Source organism: Stegodyphus dumicola, chromosome X1 (assembly GCF_044657685.1).
Source record: "Stegodyphus dumicola isolate Sdum_Otavi_A_Nest chromosome X1, ASM4465768v1".
In the NCBI taxonomy this organism is placed as follows: Eukaryota; Metazoa; Arthropoda; class Arachnida; order Araneae; family Eresidae; genus Stegodyphus; species Stegodyphus dumicola.
The window spans coordinates 177,326,318-177,341,455 of NC_140780.1; the positions used below are offsets into that span (position 1 = coordinate 177,326,318).

The 15,138-nt window shown below is 31.1% G+C and overlaps 1 protein-coding gene across 2 annotated transcripts in view; it reads left to right on the top strand.

The window, feature by feature from the left end:
* The window catches only part of LOC118204675 (protein DEK-like), a 114,678-nt gene that overhangs the window by 83,982 nt on the left and 15,558 nt on the right, over nucleotides 1–15,138 (top strand). Inside the window, exons 10-12 of one of the 2 annotated variants that reach the window (XM_085807817.1) lie at nucleotides 904–987; nucleotides 1,066–1,134; nucleotides 6,035–10,391. In XM_085807817.1, coding sequence (XP_085663943.1) covers nucleotides 904–987; nucleotides 1,066–1,134; nucleotides 6,035–6,046 — 165 coding nt within the window. In that variant the 3' untranslated portion in view covers nucleotides 6,047–10,391. Of the gene's footprint in view, nucleotides 1–903; nucleotides 988–1,065; nucleotides 1,135–6,034; nucleotides 10,392–15,138 lie in introns of those variants that run through there. The other variant, XM_085807816.1, reaches the window with a different exon arrangement.

Genomic DNA, 15,138 nt, shown 5'->3' on the forward strand with positions numbered 1-15,138 from the left:
AGTAAGTCCGTAAAAGTTTCAGGGGATTTTTTTGGGGTCCCACAAACACCCCTGATTAAGTTATATTGCTTATTTCATTGTAATTTTTTTCATATATAATACATTTTTTTGATAAACTTGTTCTGGAGAGTAAAACTGTGCAGTTTTTAATTTAATGTTTGGTGTTCCCTTATGACATTTTTCTGGCACGTTTAAAAGCCAGACAAATGCTGGCTGAGTAGTGGCTAGTAGTTTTATAAAGGATCATATTTTAATTGCAACACTAAAAAAGAAACAAAGCAATAATTAACATCTTCCAGTGGTAAACAAGGAGCATTCAAGGAAAGTCTTTCAAGTGTTGGTCATTGATTAAATAAAATATATCAAGATATGAATGCTTGAAAAATATCAGCATATGGTATCGTAGATGCTAAAGAGAAATGAGACTACAAACATGAAATTAAAAAAATATATATATATATATATATATATTTTTACTAGCTTTGAGGCTTATTATGTTTGCTAGAAATGACTCAGTTATGAATCACGAAATAAATAGAAAATATTAATATTGAAACATAAAATAATTTTTAGATTTATTTAAAAAATTATATGGGTGTATGCAGAATTATGCAGTCTGGTTGACTTTTTTGGGGGGATACCTTTGTTCATTTGATATTGAAGTATCAGTTTGCAATAAAAACTAAGCTGTTGATCGTGGTTATAAAAAAATTCAGTATATTCAGTACATCTATTTTACTTTCTCCAGTTTTTTATATAATTGAATTCAGACTTATAGATTTGTGGTTTTTTAAAAAAAAATTCTATATATCCGTTCTTTGTCTGACTTACCTCTCCAGTGATAAGTAATAATACAAAATTAATGATGCAAATAATGTAGTTTTATTTCTCATTCCTTTTTAGGACGATGATATCAAGACTTTAGTAAGGCAGATACTTGATGAAGCAGATCTACAAGAAATAACTATGAAAAAAGTAATCAAACAGGTAAAACAAGTTTAGTTATAGTTTAGTTATAGTGTATAGTTTCCATAAATATTCTTTTAACTTTACCATGTGTCATAGGTTTCAGATGCGTATCCTGATTGTGATTTGAGTCATAAGAAAGCGTTCATCAAAACAACAATCAAATCAGTAAGAGTGTTTAATTTCTTTGTTTTAAAAGACATTTTTGTTACCAAATTAAAATTGTCTTATGGTATTTCTAAATATGTTTTCAGTTATTTTTCACCCAGTCCTCTAATCTCAGAATACATTAACATGGAAAAGTGTTTAGAAAAATATGCTTTACAGATTGAATGCAATGAAATGCTTTCGTGTAGAAAATTTAAGAAACACCATGAATGCAAAAATTATTAAAATTTTCTGCTTTTGATCCTTAAAGTTTTTCTCTCGATACATTTATTTTTTCTTTCTCTTTTTTACCCATACATTTCATGACCCACAAGAATTTAAAAACTGAAGAAAGGATTCTAATCTTGTCACATGAATAGGCATCTGCGTAAAGGAACCATTATCATTTCGCATTCTGGAGACACTCTGTGTATGGTATTAAAGAAATAAGATTAGGAGCTTCGTCTAGTAATCATATGCAGTTTTTTAGAATAACAAAAGTCATTAATTTGAAAACTTGGAGACAAAGCAAAAAAATTGATTTTAATAGTGTCCAATTAAATCTTCTTTAAAATATATGACAAGTGTAAATATAGGTTCTCAGAAATTCTCGTTAATTTAATGTTAAATGCTTTACAACATTTAAAGAGTTCATTTTATTTTAAAATTTCCTTTATATGTTAGGTTATATTTAATAATAATAATGCATACACATCTACTTCTGTTTTATACTTAAAATTGTATTGCAAAATGGAGTTAATTGCTTAAATTTATTCAGATCTCATTTGATGCTAGGTAAGCCCACCAGCGGCCAAGCGGTAAAATCACTGAACACTGGTAGTTCGGTCCGAGGTTCGAATCCAATGAACGGGCTGGCTATATGGGCGTTTTCGTGGTTTTCCCCCATGTGTAACGTATATATGAGCCAGTTTCCCTTAGAAAGTCCCCCACGAAGGCATCCCTTCCCTTAGGCAGATAGCCCTAGTGCGCTTTACCATATTCTCAATACGCCACCTTGATGATAGGTCCATTATTGTTTTCATTCATGGTTAATAAAAGTTCAAATTTGTACAAATGCTAAAGCAAATATGTTATAAAAATATCATTTGCTCAAAAATCTTGAAATCATTCAGTGGATAAATTTTTTTCTATTGTGAATACATAATTTCAATTTTTGAAATGAGTAATCCTCATTTCATGAAGTTAATGGATATGCTGAGTCTTGAACATAAGCATCTATCTCAAGATGACTAAATGTATAAATTAAGTGATATGAAAAAGAAAGGAATATTTTAATAAAATAATGTATATGATGATAAGTAGTTGCTCTAATATGTAAAATCAGCCAATAATGTGCATCTGTGTTAGAACGGTAGATGGAACTGTACTTTTAGTAGAAACTTGATAAATCATTAAGACTACAAAAAAGTGGAATTATGCTGATCTTTGCTATTGATGCCATTTAAAAAGTTGAAACTAAATGTATAAATTTTATTTTTTACTGATAAACTGATTTGATTGCACATGTAGGAAAAGCAGTAGAAAACAATTTATTGTTTTATTAGATGTGTAGCACATACAGTACAAAGTCTAAGATTTGGACTTGTCTGGACTTCAGCTATTCTGGGTTTGGGATTTTTCCAAATATTAGATCATCAATTTAAATCTGATGGCAAGCAGAAATTATTCAATTAAAAATATTAAATCGTAATAAATGAAATAAAGAGCATTTATGAGCTAAAGGGAATGAAAATTTACAAAAAAAAGCTTAATATTTATTTGTTTACTTTATTAATTATTTCTTTCAACGCAAGTTGTTTAAGTTGCTCTTTTTTTTTTTTTTTTTTTTGTGCTAATACTTTCTCTTTAATTCTATAAACAGACATAATTTCTTGTTCAGTTACAAAGTTCCACTGTTCAAGGCCTGTAATTGCTGTCTCGAGAATTCTGACTAACTTGTCAATCGAAATTTTTCATTTTCAGTAACCTCTCACTTTCTTTACTATCAATAGCGGTATTTTCTGGATTTAGAACCATACTACAGATTTTGCCGTCCGTTAATTGATTGATGATTGGGGCATTGCCCTTGCAATGAAAAACATCTGTTGTATCATCTTCATTTATTACTGCTTCTCCACATTTCTTTAGGAAATCCATTAACTGGAAAATTTTGCCTTTACTTTGGAATGTTTTTGGGTTAACCAACCTGCTGAATATGTGCATTCAGTTTTTAAGTTCATTTTTTCATGAAATATTTTGGCTTGAGCCATTAGCATTGGCCTCGTCAATGTCACGTCCTCACTGCAACGCTGTCTGACACATTCAATCATCACTTTGTCATGATCGTCACTTTTAGCATAACAAACAGTTTTTGTGTTGTTCAGTGGGAGTCCACAAACAATCCCCAAAGTTCCTTTTTCTTATGTCATATACGATTGACTTTCCAATGCCATACTCCTCGCATAATATTGAGACAGATATGCCTTTATCCATTTTTTGCAGCAGTTGTCCTTTTTGTTTAATGTACATCGAAACATGCTTTTGCTTTGTAGATCCTTTGGCAGTTCTAGAACTGGAAACTCTTTCCGATATAATCGAAAGTCCAAGCTTTAACTTTTATAAAATTGCTGTAATAATAACAGTCTGCAAAAGATGGAACTAATTAGAAAATTAAGGAGCAGTGCAGTCTATTACATTAACTGGAATGCCTTAGAATAATTTTGGCGTAGCTTATTAGCTTCCGCCATACATTATAGGCTATGTATCATAAGCTAAGATTGGCGGCGAAAGACAAGTTGTTGCACTAAGTTTTGTCTTGCTTCTATTGCGTGCGGAATTAATCTTTAATTGTATTACTTATTTGTTATACGTACTTCCGATTTTCTGTATATGCTCAAGACTAATCTGAGTCCTGGATAAATAACCTCCCACGTATACTGAAGGCTAAATCTAGGGTCGGCGCTAGATACCACTTGGTGCAGTCTCTGCAGGTCCTAAAATCTGCTACAAAGCACCTTCCTAAAGTTTTAAATTTTCCCCGCCCCTAAACTTTGGATCCCAGTGCTTTCCCTAAATTATAAAAAATTTCTCAGCCCTTAATTTTGCCGTTTTGTGCTTCCCCGAATTTGAACAATTTTGTCTTCCCTAAATTCTCCTGTCCAGTGCAGCCATATTCTGCCTCCGCTTCTGGATTTATGCGAATAACATATCAGTTATTCTTAATTCAAATAGCACTAAATGTAATCTTTTGGCCTCTGAGTTTCATTAACAAAATCTATTTTTAGCATATGAAAAGAAATTTTTGTTAAAATTTTCGTCAACATTTTTTATTGCATTTAACGTGGTGTAATCATCGCCAAGTGTGATGTTAGCATAAAAGTTTGCCACTCTTCATATACAATTACTAATATTTAAAAAATGTTTAGACATTGCTGCATGAGTCATTACTGAAGCTGTCATGTATTGATAAACATGCGATGATGAAAGCAAAATATAATAAATAATGGTTTGCCAGGTCAGCGTCAGGAATATAAAATACTAGTAGGTGTAAAAAAGTTCTGTTCCTATGTAGAATGTTTTGGTTTGAGATGTATGCAAAGCAGATACTCAGCTATTGAACCAAATTATTAATCTCACAAATTTATGTTCACATGATGGTTTCTTCAATAATGAGTTATTTTATTTAGTGCCTAAGTGAAGTTAAGAATCGGGACTCTCCACGTGTTTTATCATGAAAGGAAAAATCAAATACGCATGTATAAAGCATATTAAAAAAGTTTGTGGCTTTGAGCTCGAGATATTTGTCGTTTAGATCTCGGACTTTGTACTGTATATATCTGTTGGCCTTAAATGTAGATTATTAAATATTATTGAGCTTTTTATTCAAACCATATTTCTTTTATCTTCAGCTTGCAAGAGCCAAATTTAATAAATATAATATAGCATTATTATATACCACCAGACAATCTTGTTCAAGCCAAATTTTATTGAGTACAGTAGAATTTGTTTACATATGCTACCAGAACTACTTTGGTATCCAGTATGTAACTCACTTGGTTGAAAGCTGTATAAATGTCTGGTCAGTTTACATGCAGATTGTGTATGAGACTAGAAATGAAATAAACAAGGCTATTTGGCCAAAAATGTCTTATATGATAGCTAAATAAAATGTATAACAAGTTCTTGTTGAAGCCAGTTTCAATTCTTTGGATAAATTCCTGAAAAATAATTGCAGCATTGCTGAAGCTTTTAAGTTTGTCTAGGACTTGAAAACAACTTTAAAGCTATTTATTAAGAATGGCTAAAACAGCACAATGTGAACATTTAGTGTGGTCAGTACATTTTTTAGTGCATGTTTTATTGCCAGAATATAATGCAAGTGGAAGGGGACAGGCTTTGGAAATACTAACCGGAAAATGACACCGCCTTGTTCAGCATGTCATGCAAGTTTATAATTCATGCTCCAGCTTTCTGCAATACCCATTTTGGAAAGGAATCAATCCAGTCAATGACCACACTTGAGTTCTGAAAGTCAGTAGCCCTTGTGAAAGGAAGCAGAGACGAAAAGGAACGTAATGTCATTGAAATGTAAGGTACAGGAAAAGCTTCAGAAACTGAAATAATGTTTTCTGCTTTTGGAATTGTATACACCTAATTAAAAGATCGGTTAGGGGGTGAAAAGACAGCACTTCTTGTTTGTTTAAAGCACTGAACACAGTTGATACATTCTAAAGTTGACAGTAATGTGGGTATAATGTGACTTTGAAAAAAATAGAATGTGGAGCAGATTTGTTTATTTAGTTATGAATAAAGCAACCCCTATTTTATGCACATTATGTTCTTAAAGAACTATATTGTATAATTTTGAACTTTTGATTTTATTTAAATTTTTGTATAATTTTTTACTATGTTTTTAATTTAGGTTATTTCGTGACTTCTCGGAGAAGTTCTGTTTGAGCTGTGTAAATCAATGTTTCTGCAATCCACCTCTGAACATCTGTCGTTCTTTTATTCGGCAAACATATGCATCTCATTTTAATATAGTGTAGGCTAATTTGAATATGAACTTCTCTCAGAAAGTGTTATGTTATCATATATTTATGTAGTCTAGTATGTGCAGACAAGAATTATGCATAGAATGTCAGTCTTCATTCATACAAAGGAAACTAGGATGTGGGTTTAAGAATGTGCTTTATGTGACATGTAAACAAATAAAGATATTTATTTTTTTGAAAGACAATTACTACCATGTAATAAAGTAATGTTTTTAGTTCTTTCCTTCTAAAAAAAAGGGAGGGCCGCTGGAAGATAAGTTTTTTTGGAGGGTCTTATTTTTGAGTACTGTACAGTAATTTTGAGTAATTATCCTGTTCTTATTAAATAACTACTATTTTCTGAATACTCACATGTGCAGATAGTGTAAACATTTTTTATTGTTTTCACAAGAGACCTGATTTGGTCATTCAGATAATACTAATAGAAGACAGTACTTGAACATTACAAAATAATAATTTATTTTAAAATAATCCCAGAAGCTTCAGTCATTCTTTACACTTCAACATCGTAAACAAAACTAACAGTCTTTTCCTACAGCAGAGATGTACCCTCTAACAATGATAAAAATCAATCGTTTGTGAGATTTTACAACTCTTTCCACCTGATCATGTTTCAAAAATTAGCACTATTTCAGCACACGAGGGGGGGGGAATTCAAATCTAGCAGGCAACTTACATATTAAGTACATTTACCTGATGTAAACATAAACAGCAAAAGGGAAACTCTATAAAATTAACAAATGTAGTTAACAGTTCAAAAGCTGTTCAATAAGTAAATATAAAATTGAATTACAAATTTTAAATTATTAATCATTTAAGTAAACATGAAACATAAGAATAAAATAAAAGTTGCTAAATTAGTTCACTTTCTGACTGAGAGTTGAAGGTATATCAGATGCAGAGGTCCCATAAAGCCACCTTTTTTAGTTTTCACCACGCATGATTGTACAAGACCATCACGCCCTTTCAAAACTTGAATTATTTGAGCTAAATCTTGGTGAAACTTAGATTTAGTTGTTCCCTGAAGTAATATTGTGTAACCAATTTTAAGATCCTTATATTTTAGTGTATCAAAGAAATGACCATTTCTTAAATCAAGATGTTGATATTTAATAGTGTCATTTTCTGTATCCCAATCAAGGCCTAAAATTTTGGCATGTGCAAAGGAATCATTCATTGAAAAATCATTCTTTACCTCCTTAGAATTTGATTTAAATTTACGCAGATTCATACTCACGTGCAAGAAAATGGTAACAGCATCAGTTGGTATACCTTTTCTACTGTATTTGCTCCATAATATAAATCAGCATATAATGACAAATTCATTATTTCATAAATCTGACATTTTTAGTAATGTATTTTTTAATATGCTTTATTGTAGCTGCTAAAGTGAATGGACTGGTAGTAATACCAAATGTTATGTCCATAATTTTGAATGATTCATAGTTGTCATTCTGAAATCGAAGGAATTTTAAATATTTGTGATCTTCCTTAGTAATACTTATCGTTAGAAATGCCTTTTCTATATCAGCGGAAAAAATGATATTGTGTTCTTGAAATTTAAGGATTTCTTTGAAAATTAAGTCTAAAAACAACATGGCTGAAATCTGAACTGGTGTCTGTTATCCTGCCATCTAGTATTAATAAAGAAGGTTAAATTTAATCTATAAAGCCTTTTCCATTTAATTTTTCTCTGCATACTGAAAGAAATTTTTGGGCACATTTGTGCCGGAAGGGTTTAAGAGGAAATTCTATGTAAGTATCTTAACAACTCTGTAAGCAGATTGATATCCAAATTCATTTTACCGAATCTTTCTTTTAAGGTTTCTATTTGCTGCTTCATAGTTTTTATTTGTCAGTGTAATTCCTGTAATTACATTTGCAGTTATTCCTTTTAAATACTATAAGTGTCGGTAATTAAATTTATCTGCATCAGATAAATCTTAATTCTATGTATCAGAGTAAATTGCTGAATCTTTGCCAATCAGCAAGATCACCATTCAAACTTCTTATTCTTAACATTGGTAATTTTAAAAATTGTTTTTCCTAATTTTAAAAGAAGCTTGGTTGTTGTATTCTTTGTGTATCTGGCTTCCATTTCCTAATAGTACATTTCAACTTGCATATCTTCACTTTTTCATGATGCTCATCACAATTAATAATTTCGGTTTCAACTTCTTCAACCCTCTGACTGCTCAATTCGTAGACCAAAATCACTTCAAAAATTGTGCAATTTTTTTGGGCATATTTTAAATCTACATGTATTGGAGAATTGAGAAATGCATTTTTCCTTTCTAGAAAATATTTTTATATATAAATATTTATCATGAGAAACTAAGTTTCCAGAAAAACCAATTTCAGACATTATCACCAAAAAAAATTTTTTTTAATAAATTACAGTTAATTTCGATTTATTGCATAATAAAAAAGGGAAATATATAAAATTTAAGAAAATATAAAGCACTGAGGGGAAAAATACCTTAGAAATGCAGTTTAGTATGATAGAATTCAAACAGTGTTCAAGGCAAAGTCCAACTTCACAGTCTTTGCACCAAATTCAATAAATCTAATTAATAATTCAATAATTTGATTAAATAATTAAGATAATCGTTGAATGTTTTCTGGCAGCCATCTCTGTAAGAAAAAAGTGGAGTAATACCACATGCCTTCAAATGCCGCAATTTAATGGACAACTAACGATATCTGTTGGCCAAAACATAAACTGTCTAATACTGTATATAATTTATTTCAGGCGTTAAACGTTGAAAAAACGGGATATGCTCTTCAACAAAGGAAGAAAAAAACATGCCCGTGGGATGAGCAGCCAGAGTGTTAACATGCATATTTTCACTTGAATTTCAGAATCTATTTCTTTTAACCATTTAAATTTCAAATTTATCCCTTCTGAAAGTTCTTCCAACTCTTCTTCTGTTTTGATTTTTCTAAAATTTTAATTTCATCAATTAATCTTGTAGTAAGAGATCTAAGAGTAGTTCCTTTAGCCTTCACTACTTCTGTTTTGAAATCATTTCTAACAGTTCTTTCAAATTAATTTGATAACTTCATTGAACTAAATTTCTCATCGATTTTAATTACATTAAGAGGAGTTAGAAGTAATTTGCAACGTACAGGTTCCTTTCTTAACAAAGAATATTAAATCTTACCTTGTCACAGTTTGTTAATCTTCCAAATCTTGCAGCACACCATTTTACATTATACCACTATGCAAGAAAATTGGTTGTAAACAACACCATATTCTGTATTCCATATTCAAAGCACAAACTGTTTATAAAACTTTTAGTATTTACAGTTTCCCATCCTGATCACCAAATAATAAAAAAATTATTATTATATATCATAAGAGAGCTGATTCTGCACATAATTTCTAAAAGAAGACATTACTTAAACGTTATAACTATACTAACATTCTTTTTCTAAAGAAAAGATATCCCCTGTAACTGTAATACAAATCAGTCATTTCTGGAATTTTTCAACAGTTAAAATATACTTATTGTATAGTTTTAAGATTTACATCCATGCCTTCTCCAGATACAAACCCTGCCCTTCAGTATGGGAGTCAGTAACTGGCCAGCTTAAAAATAGATGTAGATTAAAATTCCTTTAAAAACTGCTTTTTCTGTAGAGAATGTTTTCACTTTCTAAAGTTTAGAATGTAAACTTCAAAATCTGTACTGATAATAAACTAAGTACTTTTATAAAGCTGCAGTAATAACAAGAACTCTTGTGTAACAGGTTTTTTTAAATTAAATTTCGAAAGGTAATGAAAGATAAGCAAGAGGATACATATTGTATTTTGATATGCAAACATTTTTTCATGCAAGAATTTGAGAGGAGCTTTCATTTCAGATTAGCCTCTTTTAAAACATCATTTACGTGTAAGTCTTAGCTCATCATTAAACATTGATTTTATGTTCTTAGCTGTGGCTAATTTACTTATTGTCTGTATATGAGGATTTTATTAAAAAAAAAACTGATGTGAACTGACAAATTTAATGTAACTATTTTTCTGAATGAAATATTTGCCATCCTATAATTTTAATATTGATCTTTTGCATAAATTAAAGCATTACTCTGTTATCTGTGCATCTTTTATGCATTGTTAAAGATTTTGCAGATGAACATATGATGCTGAAGACATGTTGGAATGAAGTTATTTAAAAACTTCATAAAAACAGAATAAAGAATATGGTTTTTCATTATTTATATTAGGCGTTATGGTTTTTCATTATAAAAGTTTTATCAACAATATGGTGAATGTCTGTCTCAGTTTTTGGGAATAAAACTCGAAAGTAAAATTATGAAACATCTATATTTTTTACGATATAGTTGCGGTATTTGCACTGGGTAATTTCAAGTAAATTATGTCCTCCGCCAACATATCAAATATAAACTTTGTATTTCTCACAATTAAAATATTTATTTCCATGCTTTAAAGGTGAATGATGGAATTTCTTTTTTGTTTATGGTAAAGAGTATGGCTGTTTTAACCAGCATGCTACTTAAAATCTTCAGTATAGAAAGTAAAATTTAATCTTGCTGTGTAAGACACGCAAGTTGGGGGATTAGAAGACAATTAAAAACTAGTATGCTTTCTGACATGTAACAAGCACCCTGCAGATATGTTCACAGCTCTGTCATAAATTGCCTTTCCATTTTGCAAGTTTTGCAAAGTTGATTGTAATTTGATTGAAACATTTTGACTAGTAGAAAATTAAAAGTTTCAGTTTATATGTGTATATATCTACATAAGAATGTACCAAAAATTAGTAAAGTTTGCTGCTTCATTTTATGTAAGTACAAAGTATATCCAAAGTTCAACAATCCAGAAGGCTCGGAAAATGCTAAATAAGAAAAAATTGCAGGTAGTTGAATGTATAAAAATTGCAGTTCATGGTAGAAAAGCCAAATGAATAAAAGAATTTCATTCTAAAATTACAAAAGCCATTTTATATTTATCAACTTGAATATCAAAAGTTTATACAGTCAAAAGTCGTTAATCCGGACTCGTCGGGACTTCGCCGATTCCGGATTATCGATTTTTCCGCATTATAGATCATCAGTTTAAATCCCGTAAGATGGCATGCAGAAATTCTAAAATTAATAATATGAAACCTTAATTTATGAAATAAAGAACAATTATGATCTAAAGGGTATCAAAATTTACCAAAAAAAAAGCTTAATATTTATTTGTTTACTTTATTAAACACTTCTTTCAATGCAAGTTGTTTAAGTTGCTTCGTTTTATGTGATAATACTTTCTCTTTAATTCTATAAACAGACATAATTTCTTGTTCAGTTACAAAGTTCCGCTGTTCAAGTCCCGTTAATTGCTGTGCCGAGAATACCGACTAACTTGTCAATCGAAATTTTTTCGTTTTCACTAACCTCTCTGTCACATTCTTCATGTTTTTATCCATTTTTTGCAGCAATTCCACTTTTTGTTTGTTGGACATCGAAACATACTTTCGTTTTGTAGATCCTTTGGAAGTTCCAGCATCGGAAATTCTATTTGACATAATCGAAAGTTCAAGTTTACTTTTATAAAATTGCTCTTACAGTCTGCAAAAATTAATAAGCGGGATCCAATTCAAAGATTAAGGAACAACACAATCATTAACATTAACTGAAATAGATAATTTTAGCTTACACCGTCCGTTATACATTAAACACGCAGCCAAAAACTTATTCTGCACTTGCGCACACGCATATGCGCAGTAGTCAGTCTTACGCGCACGCGTAAAACAACTGTGCGCATGTGCCAATGCGGCGCATGCGCAGAAAGTTTTTAGCTTTGAGGTCCGGATTATAGATCATTCCAGATTATGGGTGTCCGAATTAACGACTTTTGACTGTATCTAAAATTATATAAAGTTACCAAAAAATTAATTTGAAACAAAAGCTGAAGTATTGTTTAGGCATTAGAAGAGTGAAACTTAAAATAACTTTCTGATTATGAATTTCTGTGAAAAGTGATGAAGATACTGCCAAAACTTGTGCCAGTCGTCTAGAAGTTTATGGAAAAGGAGATGATTTATTTAGTTAGGTGTAGCAATAGTTGCGAGATGCAGATAAGAGTATGTAAAAAACTTTAAACATGTGTGATGTTTTCACATTAATGTTTGTTTTTGAATAAAAGTGGATAGTGGATAATTATGCCCATTAACGCACGTGTTTCTTGTTGCTAGGATATAAATTTGAAAATACTGTGCTGCATGTTGTTCTGTAAAAGGAAAATCCTAGATTTCAGTTTTTTTAATTCAAAATGTGAAAGAAAAACAGATAAAGGGTAATCGACTTATACCCTGTACAAAAACCTAAACCTGTTTAGGCTCACACTGATCAAACATGGGTAACTAATGTAAACGTTCAATTTGGGTGTTACCATACCTGCCAACTTTTACGAAAATGCGTTTGTCTTTACGATTTTACGATCATAATCCACTTTTTACGATTTTTTTTCTTTTTCAAGTGTTTTAGTGAATTTTGTAAAAATTTTAGAATTTTTCACCAATTCAGCGATTTTTGCCAATTGCATCGTGTTTTACCGACTACTTCGAATCCAGTAACCTGCGGTTTCTCCCAACTTGCCGCTTAACCAGTCAATCCAATGCGCTGAACTTGTTTCTCCCACTCTTTTCTTTGTGGGTGCCAAATTATTTTTTTCGCAATCGCTTCAGCAGCAAGGGAATTACTCAGCTCGGAGCATGGATTGTCGCATTTTTTTTGTTTGCACGTGCTACGAATTTTCTTAATATGACGTTGTTACGAAATGAGTTCAAAAGAACCGTATTCTCAATATTTTCGGCCTGCCTACAAAGCCAGATTTCCAACAGTTAAAGAATCCTTCAAAGGAAATAACTATGCATTTTGCAGCGTGTGCGTGTGTGACTTCATAATAAGTCAAGGTGTAAGTAAGGTGGAAGAAGCGACATTGTGAAGCATGAGAAAAAAGAATTTTTTCAATGTGTTAGAAAGTACTTTTCCGCAGCCTGTGATTACATTGTAAGGAAGTTTCCTTTGCAAAATGAAGTTCTTTTAAATGCTGAAGTGGCAAATTTGAAACAAATTGAAAATTCATCTTTTGAAAAGATTCATTTTTTTATTGATAAATTTCCATTTTCGTTAACAATTAAAGAAAATGAATGACATGATGCTTTAGTTGAACTACAGAACCAATTTTCTGCTGCACAGTTTGAAGACTTTGCCAGTTCTGGAGAAGATAGACTTGATGTCCTCGTTGGTACCTAAAAAAAAATAAAAAGAGCTAATGGAACACCAAAATATGATAGACTAGCAAGAGTTTTATGTGCTGTTCTCCTAATTCCACACAGTAATGCTGAGTGCGAGAGAGTCTTCAGTGTTGTGAAGAAAAACAAAACTATGTTTCGTTCTTCAATTTCACCAAAAACTCTAGAAAACATTTTAATTGCTAAATGTTATGAGGAAACTAATTGTTATGACAGGAAATTTTCCAAAGAATTTTTGGCTAAAGCCAAAAAATGCACTCTAAATTCATTGCAATAATTTTTTTGTGTAACATTAAGTTCTTGTTTTATGTTTCCTAATAAATTTTTTAGTTACTACTTAATTGAGATTTACTAATGTAAGTACAATTTTCTTTTTTCTATTTGTATAAATTGTTATTTTTTTTAATATCAAAGCATGATATTAATTCTTCGTGTTCTGAATTTTGGAGAAATCTTCTGAATTTTTATCTTTAGAGGTTGGCAGGTATGGTGTTACAAATGCTGTGCATTGCACAGTGTATTTCAATTTGGTTGATGAAGTAGAGTTTTATTTCATAACTTATTTAATAGGGGAGGTCTTCCATATTAGCATTATATAAGTTTTGTTATCTCAATATTAACTTTCTAAGTAATATCTTTAGTGAGATGCATGGTAAATAAAAAAGGCAACTTTTTTTCAAGCCTTACATGAAGGTGAGAGGTGCTTACTTTTTCTTTAAAGCCCTTATTTTTTTATTTTTAGTGCTTATATTTTGCTTTTAGTGCTTTTTTTAATGAACGTGCATTCCCCCCCCCCCGTACCAAAGCCGAAACTAAATAAACAACTTTTCTTCCTTATATGGAATGTCAGATGGTGAATCATACTCCCGGAAATAGCTTTTCCCCCTTTCTCCTGCATTAATGTAACCTATGGTGCATGCGAGAGTACAGACAGATGCACGTCGTTCTGTTGGTCAAAGAATTGTAAAAATCAGAAAATTCCAGTATATTCGGTATTCTTTTCCTCCCACCCAAATTCTACACACGTTTGAATGTCTATCAAGATTTTAATAATTTGCATTATCGTTCTGCGTGGTCAGTTCATATTCGTGTTTATTATGATCGTTATGCTTATATTATGAGCATATGTATGAATATTTATAATAATATAGTTGCAGTAACTGCTGAAGTGTAGATAAACTTCCAAAAATGGGTGTATTTTTACACAGATTAGCTTTCTAAGGAATAATATTCGGAATGGCTTAATTATAAGGAAAGTAATCGAATAGTCAGAATATATTTTCCAATATATTATACAGTACGGAGGTTGGGAGGTTCTCCCCTTTCTCTGCAAAATGTAATACTGAGGCAGCGGACTTTTTTTTTTTTTTGGTAACTGTCCAATTTGAATTGAGTAGGACTAAAAGCTTTGCGGTCTTCCCAACCCTAGAGAAAAATGATTCTGTTCCGGAAATTTAACGCATTGCGGTCTGTTCAAATTTAGAATCAGATTAGTCTCTTTCTTTTCCTTTATTTAGTTCTTTATTCTCCGAATCCCGGCAGCTGTTGATTCCGATTGCGTAATATCACGTATGGAAGAATTACGCCGCATGTATGGCGCAATAACGTTTGCGGTATTTTGCAGAGATGATTAATTTTGATTTTCAGTCTGAGATTTATTTATGAACACTTAAAACAGTTTTACTGTGCCTTCTAAGCAGAAT